At 55.3% G+C, this 16138-nt stretch overlaps 1 protein-coding gene across 2 annotated transcripts in view; it reads right to left on the reverse strand.

Moving 5' to 3' along the window:
* Positions 1–16138, reverse strand: part of ZNF423 (zinc finger protein 423) — a 319206-nt gene that overhangs the window by 254855 nt on the left and 48213 nt on the right. For both annotated transcript variants that reach the window (XM_070500329.1, XM_014857529.3), the window contains exon 2: positions 7607–7666. In XM_070500329.1, coding sequence (XP_070356430.1) covers positions 7607–7666 — 60 coding nt within the window. The remainder of the gene's footprint in view (positions 1–7606; positions 7667–16138) is intronic.

The raw sequence follows: 16138 nt of genomic DNA on the forward strand, positions 1-16138 counted from the left end.
CCCGGCAGGGGCCTGGCTGGTCCAGGGCCAGAGGAAAGGATGGGCAGGAAACGCCACATCCCCCTCGGATGACTGGTCCAGGTCAGCTCCAGGGGCCCAGGATGCTGCACAGAGGGGCGCAGAGGCCCTGGGGCCCCCCAGGGGCCCAGTGAGGGCTGCAGCACCCAGGCACACACACTCACACGCATGCACGCACAAGTACATGCCTCCACGTGCGCACAGGGCACAGACGCCCTACCTCATGGACTGCTCACCATGGTAACAGAGTGGCCACCCTGCAGCTCCAGGCACTACCTGAAGGTTTCCAAGGCCTCCTGTGCTGGACAAGCAGCTCTAACAAAGGCGCAGCCCAGGCCGGCCTGGCCGGGGGTCCATGGTGCAGACCAGCACGCGCATGCCTGCCAAGCTCCCCCCCTGAGCTCGGGGCCACCGCGGCTCCCTACCCAGCCTGCCTGCCTCCACTTAGCTCAACTCCCCACAGACGCCCCAGCCGAGCTAATGAGAAACTCCCCAGCTGGCCCCATGTAAAAACACATTTCATAAGTCTTTCAAATGCTGGGAAATTCTACATCTATTTAGGACTTGTTTGCTCCTTTAAAACATCCCCTCATTGAGATGACTGGGTTGGGGGCTCAAGCACAAAAGGTGAACAGCACCAGCCAAGGCAGCCAGAACCCAGGGCCTGGGCAGCTTCCGTGGGTGACCACGGTATCACGGAAAGGGCAGTTGGGACCTCCTCACTGACGAGGCCAGGGCAGGAGCACCACTCAGGAAAGGACTCAAGGTGAGGGGCCCCAGGGGGAGCCAGGGAGAAAGGGGATGGGACAGTCTCTTCAGTCTTGATTTGAGGATTGAAAGAAAAAGTTAAAAGGTGCTGGGAGCCCCTAAGAAAAACTCCAAAGGAGAAAAAAGCCCATCTACACAGAGACACTGGTCGTGGCATTATTTGTAAGAGCCCAAAGGAAAAGTAGTCAGATGCCACAACCAGAAGGACCTACAACTAGAATATACAACTATGTACTGGGGGGGCTTTGGGGAGAAGAAAAAAAAATATTGGCAATAGTTGTTAGCTCAGGTGCCAATCTTTAAAGAAGAAAAAAAAAACAGTCCGAATGTCCAAAGGGGAGGGGAGGTTAAAAAAATGAACACCCACCCACCCAATGGGCCCGATGGAGGTCCTAGGACAGAAGGATGTGTGGGTCCAGGGTTACGGGAGGCTCGGGGCTGGCGGGGGGCTATGCAGAATCACCGGCACGTTCGCCTGGACGTCATCCAGGTAGGTTTGTTTATACACAGATGGAGCTGGAAAAGGAGCCGAGGGGAACAGAAGCAGCAAGTGCGAGAAGCACAAGGTTGTGGGTGGAGTCTCTGTGAAGTAGTTGAAATAATAAATCTGTGCTCTAAGAAAACACGTGGGTGGGGAGGCAGCTCGGAGAAGGTTGAGCAGTGCGGACGGCTGCATGGAGGGGCCCAGGCTCCAGGACGATTCCGCCCACCTCACTAGTCCAAATGTGGAGCGAAGGGCTGCAGGGGGGAGGAGGCTGCCCCTTTGTCAGGAGTGGGGACACTGACCCCTCTCACTACCCCCTTCCTTACCCAGAACCTGGTTAAAAGGAAAATGAAAGGCTTCCAGCCCCCCTCCCCACGTGGCCCCCGGGACACAGGACACCCAGATGCTACTCTGATCTCCCCCCTGAGCAGGTCCCAGAGCCTGCAGCCCTGATGCCAACCTCCCCCTGCAAACTGCACCCAGGCCCAACACCCAGGTACAGTTGAGCAGGGCCAGGAGAGGCGTGCTGGGGTCGCATCGGTGGGCATCCCTACAGAGAGCCTGGCCCACAGTGTTGTCCGGGCCTGGTCTTTGAAGATGGGAAATGGCTGCAAGTCCTTCAAAACATGCCGCCTCTCCTTCCCGGCAGCAAACCAGGAGACCTGGCCCCAGTTAGACTCTTCCATCTGACCCAGGAGGGACCTGGGCACAGAGCCGCCCCCATCCCTGAGCCTCTGGTCCCCTCTAGAGTGAAGAGCTTGGACAAGCATTCTCACAGGCAGGTCTGCCATTTACAGTTCGGATGCTACATTCATGCATGAGCTGCCAGTTCAAATCCTGGCTCTGCCACTTCCTGGCTGTGTGACCTTGAAGCAAGTCACTAGCATCTCTGTGTCTCAGTTTCTATATGTGAAAAGCACCAAGAAGGAGACCTGGCACCTAGAAGCAGCTCGTAAATGGGAGTAATGGTTCCATTAAGCAGGACAATGTGACCTGTCACTTGACAAAAAAGGTTTACAACTCTGATCACGCCAATCAGGTCTCAGGCTGCCAGGCTGTGGCAAACAACTGATCATTTGAGTGTTTCTCTCCACCACGATTGTGTCCATCACCATGCCAGAAATAAACCTGGCTAAACTGCCCACGCGTTGACAATGAGCATTTGTCAACAAATCCACCGTTTCCCATCTCCAGACTGCCCTCAGACCCTCCTCCCTGCATCCGTGGCGTGGTCCAGAGCAGCCATGTTGCAAGGAAGCTCAAGCTTCCCGAAACTCCACCTGGAGAGGCAGGAGACAGGGGTGAGACTGGTTAGACAGCTACACAAGGACGAGCCCTTCAGCTCCCAGCTCAAACTCAGTGACCAGGGGAGGGAGGCAAAGTTCAGTGTGGCTGGGCCCATTCCCTGAAACCCTACACTGTCGGGCTCATGATCCTCCTGGCACCTGCCCCTCAGAGGCCTCGTTCCAAAGGGCTGGAGGGAAGAGAGAGGAAGCGCTGAAGGGAGGAGGGCCCCCTCACTGGGCGGGCTGGGCTGGGGGCCAAGGGGACGGAGAGGCCTGAACATCAACCCTAAGCAGTGGCCCCTCGGTAAAGCCACACTTAGCAACCTGCTAATTGGTGGCCAGGCTGAAACCAGCTGGCAGAAAGACTTTCTTTGGCCTGAATAATGATTTTCAAAAATACAAGTTGTCCAAAGTAAGATACTACTTCTTTGTAGTAAAAAGAAAGTAAGACTCTAGGAAGGCTAGAATCAAAAAAAAAGAAGGAGGGAAAATAACAAGTGTCAGTGAGAATGTGGAGAACGGGAGCCTCACACCCCGCTGGCAGGAACGCGAAGCGCTGTGGCTGCGCAGCTTGGTGGTTCCTCAGAGAACTAAACTCAGAACAAGCGAATGCCCGAACAATGCTGCTCCGAGGTACACGCCCTCCAAAATTTAAAACAAACGTTCAAGCAAAAACTTGCACGCGGAAGTCATAGCAGCACTATTCCCGGTAGCCAGAAGGTAAAGCCCCAAATGTCCATTGGCAGATGAATGAATAAATAAAACGTGCTCGATCCATACGGTGGGATATCAATCAGCCACAGACAGGAACGAAGGATGACACAGGCTACAACAGGGACAAACCTTGGAAATACTAGGTTACAGGGAAGAAGCCAGTCGATAAAGACTATGTATGATTCCATTTACACGAAAGGGCCAGAATAGGCAAACAGACGGAGACAGAAAGCAGATTAGGGGCTCCTTAGACCTGGGGGTGATGGGAGGATAGGGGCACAGGATTTATTTATTTATCATGAAAATGTCCTAAATGGGCTATATGATAGTGGCACACAGCTCTGAATCTATAACCCCCACTGAACTGTACACTTTAAATGGATGAAGTGCGATATGTAAATTATACCTTAAAGCTGCTTTAAAACGATACGAGTTGCTGTTTTTTTAATCTGAGGATTTCATATGAAAATCCAGCTTTCTGGCTTCTCTTTTAAAAACTCAGAAGATCTAGCCATTCTGGGCCCAGGTGCCCTGGCACAATGGGCTGGCGCTGAGCGACGGCTGCCCTGGGACCGCGCCTGTGTTGCGTCTCCCGCAGCCCTTCCCCAGCCTCCCAGCCTGGGTGGGCCTTTGAGCTTGGGATCCCTGTGGGCCTTCACATTTCTAAGGAGTTCAAAGCCACGGCCAGGCAAGGTGGGGAGAGGAGGTTGGGGTAATCTGTGGACTCCCCTGAAATCACACACAAACGCTCTGTGTGTTTGGGAAGAAAATCCATATGCTTCCATTGGATGCTCAAAGGCATCTGACTCTAAACAGATCAAGAATTTCTCCTGTTTAAATTGTCTCGTGATAAGGTATCGTCCCCTTCTCCCCATTTTATGGATATGAAAACTCAGGACCCAGTGGGACATGATCTAAAGTCCCACACCACTGGGCCCCCCGACCCCTCAGTTCGGAACACAGCGCCCCCCTCCCCAGGGCTGCTGTTGGCAGCCCTGCCACTGCCATTGGAGAGGCAAGACTGTGCCACGCTCCCTCCTCCTGCCACCCCCCCCCGCCAGGCCAGAGAAGATTGCTGTGAGCTGATCACTTTGTTCCCCTCCCTGCCAGGCCAGGCCAGGCCAGGCTTTCCATCACTGTCAGGGCCCTGACTCAAGGGCACAGACAGAGCAGGCCAGGTTGTGTCTGGGGGTGGTGGCTATAGGGTCCCCAGGGGCAAGGGAGGCCAGGGGTGAGCAGGGAGAATGCTGTGCGCTCCGCTTCTTTATTGGAGCTCTCCATCACGCTCCCGGAGCAAGGGCACAACAAAAGGCTTGCACCCCAGGCTGGCGGGGCCCCACAAAGAGGAGCTCCCTACTCCTCCTGGTGAGATGCTCTCAGCCCACCCTGTTCACCTCACCCTGCATTCCTTTGGTCTGAAGCGTCAAAGACCCTCTGCGGCGACCTTGGGTCCTGTACCACCAGCAACTCCCAAAGCCCCCAGGATGCCACGCCTTCAGGGCTCTGCTCCGCTGCCCACCTCCCAGCATCAGGCGGTGCAGAGGGTAAACCCCAGGCTCTGTCTGCCGGAGGACTTGGGTCCGAGGCCCTGCTCCACAGCTCGCTGGCTGGGGACCACAGATCACTACTGTGCCACTCCAAGCCTCCTTCCCTCATCCGCCAAACGAGGACAGCAGTGCTCAGTAGCAGTGCCAAGGGCGGCCTGGGGAGGCTTTGCTGCCCCATAATCTTCCTTGGCACCTGCCCCCACTCTCTGATGTGGCCAAGTGACATTTTCTCAGCTTAATGAAAAGCATTATACTGAAGCGGCTTCAACCAGGCCTCTGGCCCCGTCCTCCAGCAGATGGCTGCCCCTCAACCAGCCCATGGAGAAACCCCGCAGGTGTTGCTCGAAACAGCACCCGCCTCACAGGACTGCCATGCTGGCTCAGCGAGATACTGCAGGTGAGGCCTTTGCTCCGTGCCCGGCACACAGCTAAGAAGCGCTCAGTGTCTGTGACATCACCCACGTCCAGGGCGGCCTCCCACACTGACTTCGTCCTGCCACCCAGGGTTTGAGCCCTCTCACAAGCCCCACGCTCAGGGAATAGGAGCTGACTTTAACAGCCTGATCCCAACAAAATTGGGAAGGAAAATTTATCACATGCATGCACTGTAAAAAAACTCATCCAAAATGGGCCAAAGAAAACAAAACAATCCATGGCCTGGCGTGGAGTCTCCAATGCTGGCATGCTCTGCCCTCCCTTCCCTACCTCTGAGCAAATGTCCCAAGCTGAGTGGCACCAAGGAGTCCCCGGGGGCCGGGGGACTCACGAGGAGTCGCACACCTCTTCCCGCACAGGCGTACAGGGCTTGCTCAGCTCTTGCTGGAAAGTGGCAAATCCCACAACCTCCACCACTCCTAAGCGCCCCAGCGAGGCCCCACGCCTGGCCACTGCACTGTGGAATCAGAGAAGCGCAGACCGGCAGGGCCCACCCAGCCCCTGGGCCTCGCAGCCCAGGAGACGCCTCACTGCCTTAGGGATGCAGCCCGGTGTCCAACACCCCTGCACAGGGCTCTGCAGCCACCCAGCCACTGCCAGGGCTCCCCCTGCACCACAGCCGCCCCAGGCTGTCCCCCGGCCTCTGGCAGCCCTGAGAAAGCAGTGGGAGGGAGGACCTTACCCGGCTGCCACCAGGCTGGGCACTTTCCTGGTTCGGGGGTTTGGAGCACAGCGGGGAACCTCTACAGAGCTGGCGGCAGGCCTAAGCGCGTGCACCCCCACATCTGTCAGGACCGCTGGATGAGTCGTGGCGCTTAATAGTCTCACTGTGTTTCCCCCAACTGTGGGGAGGGCATCTTCCCCACACAGAAGGAGACGGGACAAGGGCTCCGCAGCCCCTCCCCACCCTCCCCAGTGTGGACCCCAGCCTGTCCTAACCCTGGACTCGCCTCCTGAGTCTGAGCACCTGCCATTCTGGCTTCAGACAAGCCCCTCCTGTGGAGGGAGCCCCTGTAACCAAAGGCCGGGACCTGTAGACATAACAGTGTCCAAGCCTGGGTCAACCAGGACCCTTCGGACTCTCCAAGCCACATCCAGATCCTGCTGGAAAGAGCACTGCACCCAGAGCCCGGGAACCTAGGTTCAAGGGCTGGCAGTCCACTCCCCTTCTGTCCAACCTACACCAGCATTTCCCAAATTTCAGTCATTTGTGAACAATCTTCACGGTTCTTGCTGAATCCAAGCATTACGTACTATTACTTAAAACTCTGCCCAACTCAATTTTCTCACTTAAATGACTTCAGCATCATCTTAAGTCACAAATGGCCATAAAATCACAAACTCAATGTGAAACCGTTCAGTTAAATGTTAAATGTTCCATTTTTGGAACCACTGACCCAGAGTGGATCTCTCCCCTCACTGCAGTTTCCACATCTCTAGGGTAGGGAGGGCCGAATGACTCCCTCGTGGGTCTCTCCGGGCCTAGGACACTGCAGGACCGGCCTGGCTCCCGCTGCCCCATGGACCTAGAGCCAGCTGATCCGGATGCTGGGACGGGGACCAGGCAGAAGAGCCCGGCGCCTGCCGACGGGGAGTCACGGCCCTGCTGCCGGGAGAGGTGCTGGCTGGACGCAGAACAAACAGGAGAGCCGCGTCCTCCGCTCGGGAGCTGCCGAGGACCCCAAAGCTGGCTCCAACCGCAAACTCCAGGGGCAGCTCCAAATTATAGAACTTTACAGTTAGAAAAACCTCATTCATCTACCTCTTTTTATAGCTGGGGAAACTGAGGCACAGAGATGGAGCTAATGCAAGGGCAGAACTGAGCCGAAAACCCAAGTCCCCTGAATGCCAAGTCACCCCTAATACCCAACATGGCCACCCACCCCACAAGTCTGAGTTTCCCCTATTACCTCCCCCTAGAGGCACAGGCTGGGTCTGAGGCCTAAGAGTGCAAAGCAGCCCCTTCCAGGAAGGGAAATACAGGAATTCTGGTTCGACTGGAGACAATGTCCAGTAAAGGGGCCTTTCTGCCACCAGACTGGAGTGGACGTGCAGCGGCACCCACACAGGGAGCTTCCAAGCCTGATGTGAGGTCGTCACAGCCCATCTGAGTGTGCCCCCAGGAAGGGAACGCGGACCCCAGGGAATAAGGGCACATTAGTCTCCATATGTAATAGATTTTATTGACCATATGGAACTGATATAAAAATCGTGTTGCACAGGGTAGTCTAGACTGAAGACAGGAATGTGACATGAAGAATATGATTTCCATAACCAGTTGGGTGGCTTTCTGAGTTCCTGAGACGACCCCCAAGGATCCCCAGCAACTCTCCCACCAGCCCCCGGGCATTTACCTGATGCTGTCACAGAGGAATCCCAGGCCAGCGAGAAGTCCGAGGCCTCCCCCTCTTCAACTGAAAGAGAGAACAGAGAGGGGGCTGTGAGTTTTGAAGCTGTACAAACAGATCATCAGGGTGGGGCACAGGACAAGGAAGAAGGATCATTTGTGGGGGTCCTTATAATACCCACGATCAGGGGCAAAGGGGTAAAGCCTACGAAGAGGCCTTTGTTAGCTTTACAGAGATGTGAAATAATCAGAACAAAACATGAATAGCAAATAAGTGCAACGGTTTCTCCATCCCTGTGCCCCTGGCAGACATCACGAATCAATCACAGCACTGTCTCGAACCGGACATAGCATCAGAATCTTTCTCTACACAGTGCTACAGGCCTTTACTATCTATAACCAGAGTTTCCATTTGAGATGAAGCCATTCGCCACTCGCAGGAACAGAACGAAGACTCAGACCTCTCCCTGACCCGCAGACACTGTCCTCCTACCAAGAGCCCTTTAGACTATTGCTGAGATGTGAGGGCTTTCTCGATTATTCCAAGAAACAGACGAGGTCAGCCTTAGAGGCTGGCGAATCATGGAGTGCTGTTCTCCACACTGACACTCGACCGACAGACAGACCTCAGGACAAGGTGAGGTCGATTCTCCCACAGTCACTAGTCATGGGCTGGTGACACCAGAAAGCAAGCCACCTCTCCACTCCACTCCAGAGCCCACTGAACAAGGCTGGGCGGGGAGGGGGTGTCCCCGCCAGCCCACACCCCAGCATGGGAGACCAGGCTAGTGGAGATGAGGGCCATGCACTAGGAGAGCATGGAGGGAACTCTCTACACCATATTAAAGCTCTTGTCCTGGGATTAATCCCCGTCTGGGGCATGTAATAATATCAAAGCTGGGTTATGGACTTTGTGAAACGCAACTTTGTTCAAGCCAAAAATGTGAATACACAGTATTTTTCAGATTTCACAGGCTCTGAAGTTCTGCACACGTGCAGGCTGAAGCTCCCACGTCCCACCCAGCTCTCTTCGCACTGTCACTGTCTCCACACGGGCACACTGTGAGCCGGACACCGTGCTGAGTGCTTTTCAGGCATTGCTGCATTTAATCCTGGTCAGCAGACTCTCCGAGAGGTGAAGCGACATGCCCGAGGTCTTACAGCCAGAAAGAGTCCATGCAGAGTGTGGGCTGAAACCCAGGACTGTCCGTCTCGAAGGCTGTTCCTGAAACCCCTGTAGCCTGAGGCACAGGGATTCTGTCCGGTCTTGTAGCAACTCAAGAATGGAAAGCAGCGACCCCACCCCACCTACGGAAGGCGCATAACCAGCAGGCTGGGCTGCCAAGCAGTGAGAAGATCAAGCAGGCCGGCTTGTGGTCAGACACTAGGTTCAAATCCGGATTCTGCCTCCAACTAGCTGTATGACCTTGAGCAAATTATTTAACTCTGGGCTTCCATTTTTCCATTGTGAAAATGGAGATAATAATGGTACGTAAGCCACAGGGTTGTTGAGAGGATTCCGCGGGCGACGGCTGTTATCTGCCCGAACAGGGCCCAGCGCTCCGGGGCTCTGGTGCAGGGCTGGGGCAGCTCTTGCAGCCCCCCAGGCCGCTCTGCGGCGACCCCAGGCTTGCTCCTCCACCAGAGCCTCACAGAACCTGTTTTCTTTGAACCCTCAGGAACAGCGCACCCAAGAGGGGACATCCACGTCACTGAGCCACAGGCCAAGGAATGCTACCGAAGTGCTCCCTCTTTTGCAAGTTTGCATCCTGAGAGTAGAAAGTCAGAATCAAGACGATGAAATGCAGAGACAATCTGGGTTGGTACCGAAGCTACTGTTTTACTTAGCTGGTTACAGCTGGGGTGGGTTTTCAAACATGCAGCTTTGTAAATATGAATCAAGACCTCACGTCACACAAAACTGATATTACTTGCTAAGCAGCCAGCCAGCCTCCGAAACACAGGCGGCTCATGCTTAAAGCGATCAGAAGCAAGCCACACGTGAAAAGGGCGGTTGTTAACAGCTTTCATCGCCACACCTGAAAATCAGTTTCCTTCGCATCTCACTATTTACTTACTTTAATATATATACCTATAGATTCTATCGAGAGGTTGCTGCCAGTCTGTAAGGTCATCATGCTGCCATTTTGTTAGACACCTTCCACAAGGTCTGCATGAGGCCCTAGACCCCATCAAGCATGGGACCAGGACATCCATGCACGGCCCTAGCTCTGCCTCGGTCCTCAGTGTACTCCGGGTAGTGGGACAAGCAGCCCCCACACATGGGCCCACTCAATGCAATCTGGTTGAAAAGTGTGACCTCCCAAGCCATTGAACTGGAGGACGTCCCCAAGAGGCCCAACCCTTCCCTGCCTAAGATATGGCTTCCGTGGTCATGGGAAGGTGGATGGAAAAACATCTGCCATTTTGGAGCTCTTGGGAGGATTCCAGGCTCCATCCCGGGAACGACAAGCCCGCAGAGGTGGGAAGAGGAGGACAGCAACCTGGCACTGGCTGGTGGGGCAAGTTCAAAGTGGCAGACATCACTATGAGCACACAGCTGCATCACACACCAGCATCTTCGGAACCACATCCCTCACAGCAAGGGGCATAGGGATAGGCATGAGCGCATTTTCCTACAAGTACTCGCATTCACCCCACTAACATCCCATCCCCTGGCTCACATTTTGGTTTTGAAGGTATAAACACACCATCTTTTATGCATTCCTCATGAGAAAAAGTAATGCCCAGCCCACGACCACCACCACCACCATCACGAGGCCCCATGCTACCTGACACTGAGAGCGAACATGTCCTCCTCCCCTCCAGCTGGACTCTTCTGTCCAGACTGGCCTCTTCAACAGTGAGATAACTGGCAGGGGCAGTGGGCAGAAAAAGGATGGCCTCCCCTGCAGCTGGAGCCAGGCGCTGGCTGGGAGCCTGAGCCCACACCACGGCCGGCACACTCTGGGGGCCTGAGCCATTGCTAACCTGGAATTCTGCCGCAGGGGCATGGGGAACCAGGGCTGAGCATCTCAGAGAAGACACCGTCAGCACAGCGGCCAGTATAAACAACACCCACAGAGGCTGCCCAACCACCGGCAGAGCTAAGTGCTTTCTGGAGACTTCCTCAGACTCTACCTCTAACTGTTTAATTCATAAGATACTTGGCATCACTGAGGCCAAGATACACACACCCATCCTGCCCAGTCTCGATGGGAACAGAGGGACGCCCACTCCTGTGAATGACAGACATTTGCAAGCACAGGGTGGGTGCACAAGGCCAGTGAGCAAACAAAGGGAGGGAACGTGGCAAGGGAGGGCAAGTGTGTAGGAACAGGAGAGTGAGTGAACAGGAGCAGAGAGTGAGTGTGAATGCACAGGGAGGGACACAAGGTGAGTGTGAATGCACAGGGAGGGATGCAGGGTGAGTGTGAATGCACAGGGAGGGACGCAGGGTGAGCGTGAATGCATGGGGTGGCACAGGGTGAGCATGAATGCCCAGGGATGGGGTGCAAGGCCAGTGTGTCCACACTGGAGAGTACACAGAGTGTATTCACCATGGTCCCTGGGGTGTGTTAGGAAGGATTCTGAGGCCATGTCAGGGCTTCAAACAGACCGGAACTCCATGTTCTCTGCCTGCCCTGGGATCACACGTTGTGGATGGGTGATCCCCCGGTGGGAGTCTGACGCCTGTGAGCCCCACCAGATGCCATCTCCCCAACTCAGCAGCAGGCTCGTAAGTGACAACAACTCCCCTACTCTGGGAGTGGCTGTAGCTTGCCCCCTGTGCACCAGGATGGCCTTGCCACCATCCATGACCTGCCAGTGAGACCCAAACCCTGTGTGCTCGGCTGTGAACTCGGGGAGCCAGTGGCACGGGCACCTGTGTCAGCACTCCCCATGGCACTTGCTCCTGGCCTGGCGAGGAGTGCCCCCCACCCAGGGCTCCCCAACACCTCACAGCTGCAGGGGAGGTGGAGCTGGGGCAGGGAACAGACAGGGAAGGCGAGGGCTGAGATGAGGGGCTGGAAACTGGGCCCCGAAGCCGGCAGTTGAACCAGGACAGGCAGGGGCCCAGCCAGGGGCGGTCCAAGGCAGGCCAGCCCTGGCTGGCAGACAAGGGGCAGGCCAGAGGCAGGAGGGCTGGCGATAAGTCCTGGGGCAGAGAGAGTCAGGAGCTGAATGAGGGAGACAGACAGAGGCAAGTGCTGACCCAAGGGCCGGAGGAGGCCTCTGGCAGGGCCCCCCGTGCCCAGAAGGCCCTTTCCTGCCGCCAGCCACACCAGGGCCAGCTGCTCCCTTGGCTCCCAGGGTCTGGGCGTAAGCTTCCAGACATGTGTGCAGATAGTCATTCTTCTGGGGAAAGGATCCATAGTTTTCATCAAAAAGACCTAGAACCCCCACGAAAGGTTTCAGAACCACCGGACTAATGGCTTTTATTTGGGGCATCTTCTCAGCAGGCCCCACCTCTGGCTGGTGTTCCCAAGGTCTCAGGGGACCTCTCCACGGTCTGCTGGTCGTGGCCCCAGGGATCACCCCGCCTATAGGGGAGGGTTGGGCCCACCCTGGCCTGACAGAGGCTTGCAGAGGCATCCCTGTCCCAGTGGAGGTGGGGAGCGGGGCCGGGGGCACGTGACAGCTTCTCCTCAGCTCATCCCTAGGGAAACACTTCACCCACACCAGGTTAGTGCCGAGGAAGGTAAAGGATACACAGAGAGCCCAGAATCTCGTGGTCAAGCATGAAACGGAGCATCACTGCTCCTGACTTAGTACTGAGAACCTCAGGGAGTGAAAAAGCACAAAGCAAGCAGGACTGTCATGTATGGCTGTGCAGGTTGTGCGCTGCTCAAGGGGCCAAGCAGAGGTGGTGAGGGGAGCCCACTCTCTGTCCACCAAGCAGTGTGTCCTGGTACAGGGCTGTGAACGCCCAGAAGTAAGGGTACCTGTTCCTTTGCACAAAGTCAAGGCCAACCTTTTTTCTAATTCACGCAAATGTGCTATAAAGTGTAGCCCATGACCATCTCTGGCATCAGGCCTCAAGGCAAAATGACTACGATCAAGTGCAAACAAACTCACCCACCAAGCCCACACTTTCCAGACTCCTCTCGGGGGATGGGCTCCGGGCAGTGGGAGGGGTTGGGGAGGGACGGTCGGAAAAGTAAAGTTCTCTGTGGCCAAAGCCACAACCACCCAAGACCCCACGCCAGCCCCTCGGCGCCAAGCACAGACCCTCAGAGGAGCCAAGATTTCATGACAGGTGCCACGGCAGACCCAGCCAGCTCTCATGATTCTGCAACCACTCGCCGAAAGAGAACAAGCGGACGGTTTCAACGGCACAGGTCAGACTGCTTGCCACCTTCCTCTACAACCGAAGGCGGGCCCTGCAGCAAGGCTGGGAGTGGGGACAGGACTCCGAGTTCCCTCTCAGCCACCGCTGTCCACGCCCCCATCGAGTGAGCACCTGGCCACAAGGAGGCTGGGTCCAGGATCTAGAGAAATCTCTTCTTGGGGCGACACGGCTCCCAACCAGAAGCCTTCTTCCAGCTGATCCAGAGCTTGAAAAAGGATGTGAGGTGCTCCAGCGCCGGAGGAAAAGCTGCGGCACAGACTCATTGAGAGCTGGGACAGGTGGGTCTCCATGCCAGCACCTTTGTAAGAGATTTTTACAGCAAGTGTGCCAATACTTGACTTTCCCCTTAAAGCTTACTTTGGAACCAGCACTTAAGAAAAGATGCAACCAGGGCCGGCCTGTGGCCGAGTGGTTAAGTTCGCGCGCTCCGCTTCGGCGGCCTGGGGTTTCGCCGGTTCAGATCCTGGCCGCGGATACGGCACCACTCATCAGGCCACGCTGAGGTGGTGTCCAACATAGCAGAGCCAGAGGCACTCACAGGTAGAATATACAACTGTGTACTGGGGGGCTTTGGGGAGAAGAAGGAAAAAAAAGAAGATTGGCAACAGATGTTAGGTCAGGTGCCAATCTTTTAAAAAAAGAAAAAAGAAAAGATGCAACATTACTAAAAATTTTCATGAATTGTTCCCCTGGCCAATGCTGGGCAGAAGGGCCCAGAGCCTGGATCTTACCCATCCATTGTCTTCCCTTTCTCTCCTTAGCTGCTTATCTATAAGACAGAGAGAACAGAAAGACATCCAGTAATTGCCCAAGAACTCCAGAAAGGAGGCGGTCCATGCTCACAGGGAAAAGTCCAGGCCACAGCAAGGACTCTCCGGAGGAAAGCCCACTTTCACTGGGCCCCAGGGCCACGAGGCCCCATGCTGGGCAGCCCACCCAGCGGCTCCCACTTCATCCTCCCAGCGCCCCTCAGAGAGAGTCCTCCAGCTCCGCTTTCCTGCTGAGGAAATGGTGCCGGTGAGGCAGAGCACTGGTCCAGAGCCAGCCTGAGGGCTCAGGCGGCCGGCGGCATGCTTCCACGTGCAGCTTTAGCTCAAGGCCAGGAGCACCCAGCCACTCGGCGCAGCGTGGGGCGGGAAAAGAAGAGGAACCTGAACATCACAAAGCCACCTGACACGTCCACGTTGGTGGAAAACAGAATGAGGAACTGACAAGAAGCAAAGACCATCGCAAAGGCAGGTGCCCAAGTGAATTAAAACGGCTTTTTTCTTTTTTTTTTTTATAGGAACCAAATCAGAGAGGCCAACATGCTGCCTCCAGGTTTTTGGTTTTTCGGGGTTTTTTTTGTTTTTTGTTTTGGCTTGAGGAAGATTAGCCCTGACCTAACATCTAAGCTGATCTTCCTCTATCTTTTTCTGTGTGGGGGGGATGCAGACACAATATGGCTTAATGAGTGGTGTAGGTCAGTGCCCGGGATCCGAACCTGTGAACCCAGCCCGCCAAAGCAGAGTGCGCCAGACTTTACCCCCTCACCACAGGGCCAGCCCCAGCTCTTTTCTTCTTTTGTTGAAAGAGTCCCTTGCAATTCTATCAGAAGAGGAGGCAGACTCAGGTAAGTCGGTGGCCCCCAGGGACCGCTGTGCTGCCATAGCCTACCCCTCTGTGCCTGTCCCAAGCGGGTGAGGAAGCAGCTGGCAGCGAAGCCCGGGGTCCCTCACGTGCTTCTCTGCTGCCCTCACCAGAATCACTGCAGCAGAGGGTTTTTACGGGTGTCTCCTCAGCTGCTGCCTTCAGGCCTTTACTGACCCATTTCACAGAAGGGGAAATAAAGTCCCAGGGAAGAGAAATGGCTCACGTGGGGCCCAGGAGGTACCAAAGGCAGGCCTGGAACCCGAGTGCTCTAGCTTCCAGGCCTGGAGTCCTCACAGACAACTCTTCCTGGCACGTGGCTCTTCTCGGAACAAGCAGCTAAGCGTTACCGAGTCCTCACCAGGCCCCACGCTCCGTGAGGAGCACTTGATACACATTTAATTGCTCAAAGCAGAGCTTCTCTGCGTGCAGCCCCAGACCAGCGACAGCAGCATCGCCTGGCAGCCCCAGACATGCAGAATCTCAGACCTCAGCCCAGACACACAAGAGCAGACAGTCTGGGGGTGGGCCCAGCAAGCTGTACTTCCGCAAGCCCCCCAGGTGACTCTGGCCACGCTAGAGTCTGAGAAGCATGCGCCTAAGCAACCCTATGAGATAAGCACCTTTATTAACCCATTTTACAGGTGAGGAAACCAAGAGTAAGCAATTTGCCAAAGGTCATGCAGCCAGGACGGGGTGGAGCCAGGGCTGGGAGTCCTGCCCCTTGATTCCCTTCCGCCTTCAACAAGCAGCAGCTCTGATTCCAGATCGGGTGGGGTCAGCCAAGGAAAGAGCAGACTCATCTCCCTCTCTGCCCACAATGATTCAAATTTACAGAAGATTCCGTAAGTCCATCCCTGTGCCAGATCCATCCTCTCGGGTCTCCCCAAGCACACAGGCTCCTTGGGTGACATGGGAAACCACGTCAGACATGGCGTGCTGGTAAAGGTTTAACAGGTGGCTGTTTGCCGCTTTCAATGGTATAAATACTCCTACCACGGCCAATTTCACACTCCAAGCAGGCTGCTGCTGCTGCCGGAGCTGGAGGGAGATGAGCAGTCGCACTCCACTGGATAAAGGAACAGTGCCATGGGGGCGCAGGGAGGGGCGGGCACCAGGCCGGGTGGGGGCAGGGCACCCAGTCTCACTGCGCTTTCCGGGCACTCCCCACCCAGCCCACTCGCCCTGCCCAGGCTCTGCCCCGTGTCCCACGTGCGTCAGAAACCCAGAATTCACTCACAGCTGCCCTTTTCTTATTGTTTCCTACATTAAGCACCTTCTTCTTTTTATAAAAGCTTGTGGCACAAGTAATCCGTGTACAATGCAGAAAACTAGGAAAGACACGTGAGTTAAAATTTAGAAACAAAAAGCACAACTTTCTCTGTGTATAATACATTGGTATCATGCACCTATTATATACACCTATAATTGAACAACACAAACTGTTCTGCAACCTGCTTTTCCAACTCAGCAATATATGCTGAACATCTTTTCACATCAAAAATGTGGACCGACACTATCACTACTAATGGTGACCTGAGTCCCCTCATAGGAGGC

This window comes from Equus asinus, chromosome 28 (assembly GCF_041296235.1).
Source record: "Equus asinus isolate D_3611 breed Donkey chromosome 28, EquAss-T2T_v2, whole genome shotgun sequence".
Lineage (NCBI taxonomy): Eukaryota > Metazoa > Chordata > Mammalia > Perissodactyla > Equidae > Equus > Equus asinus.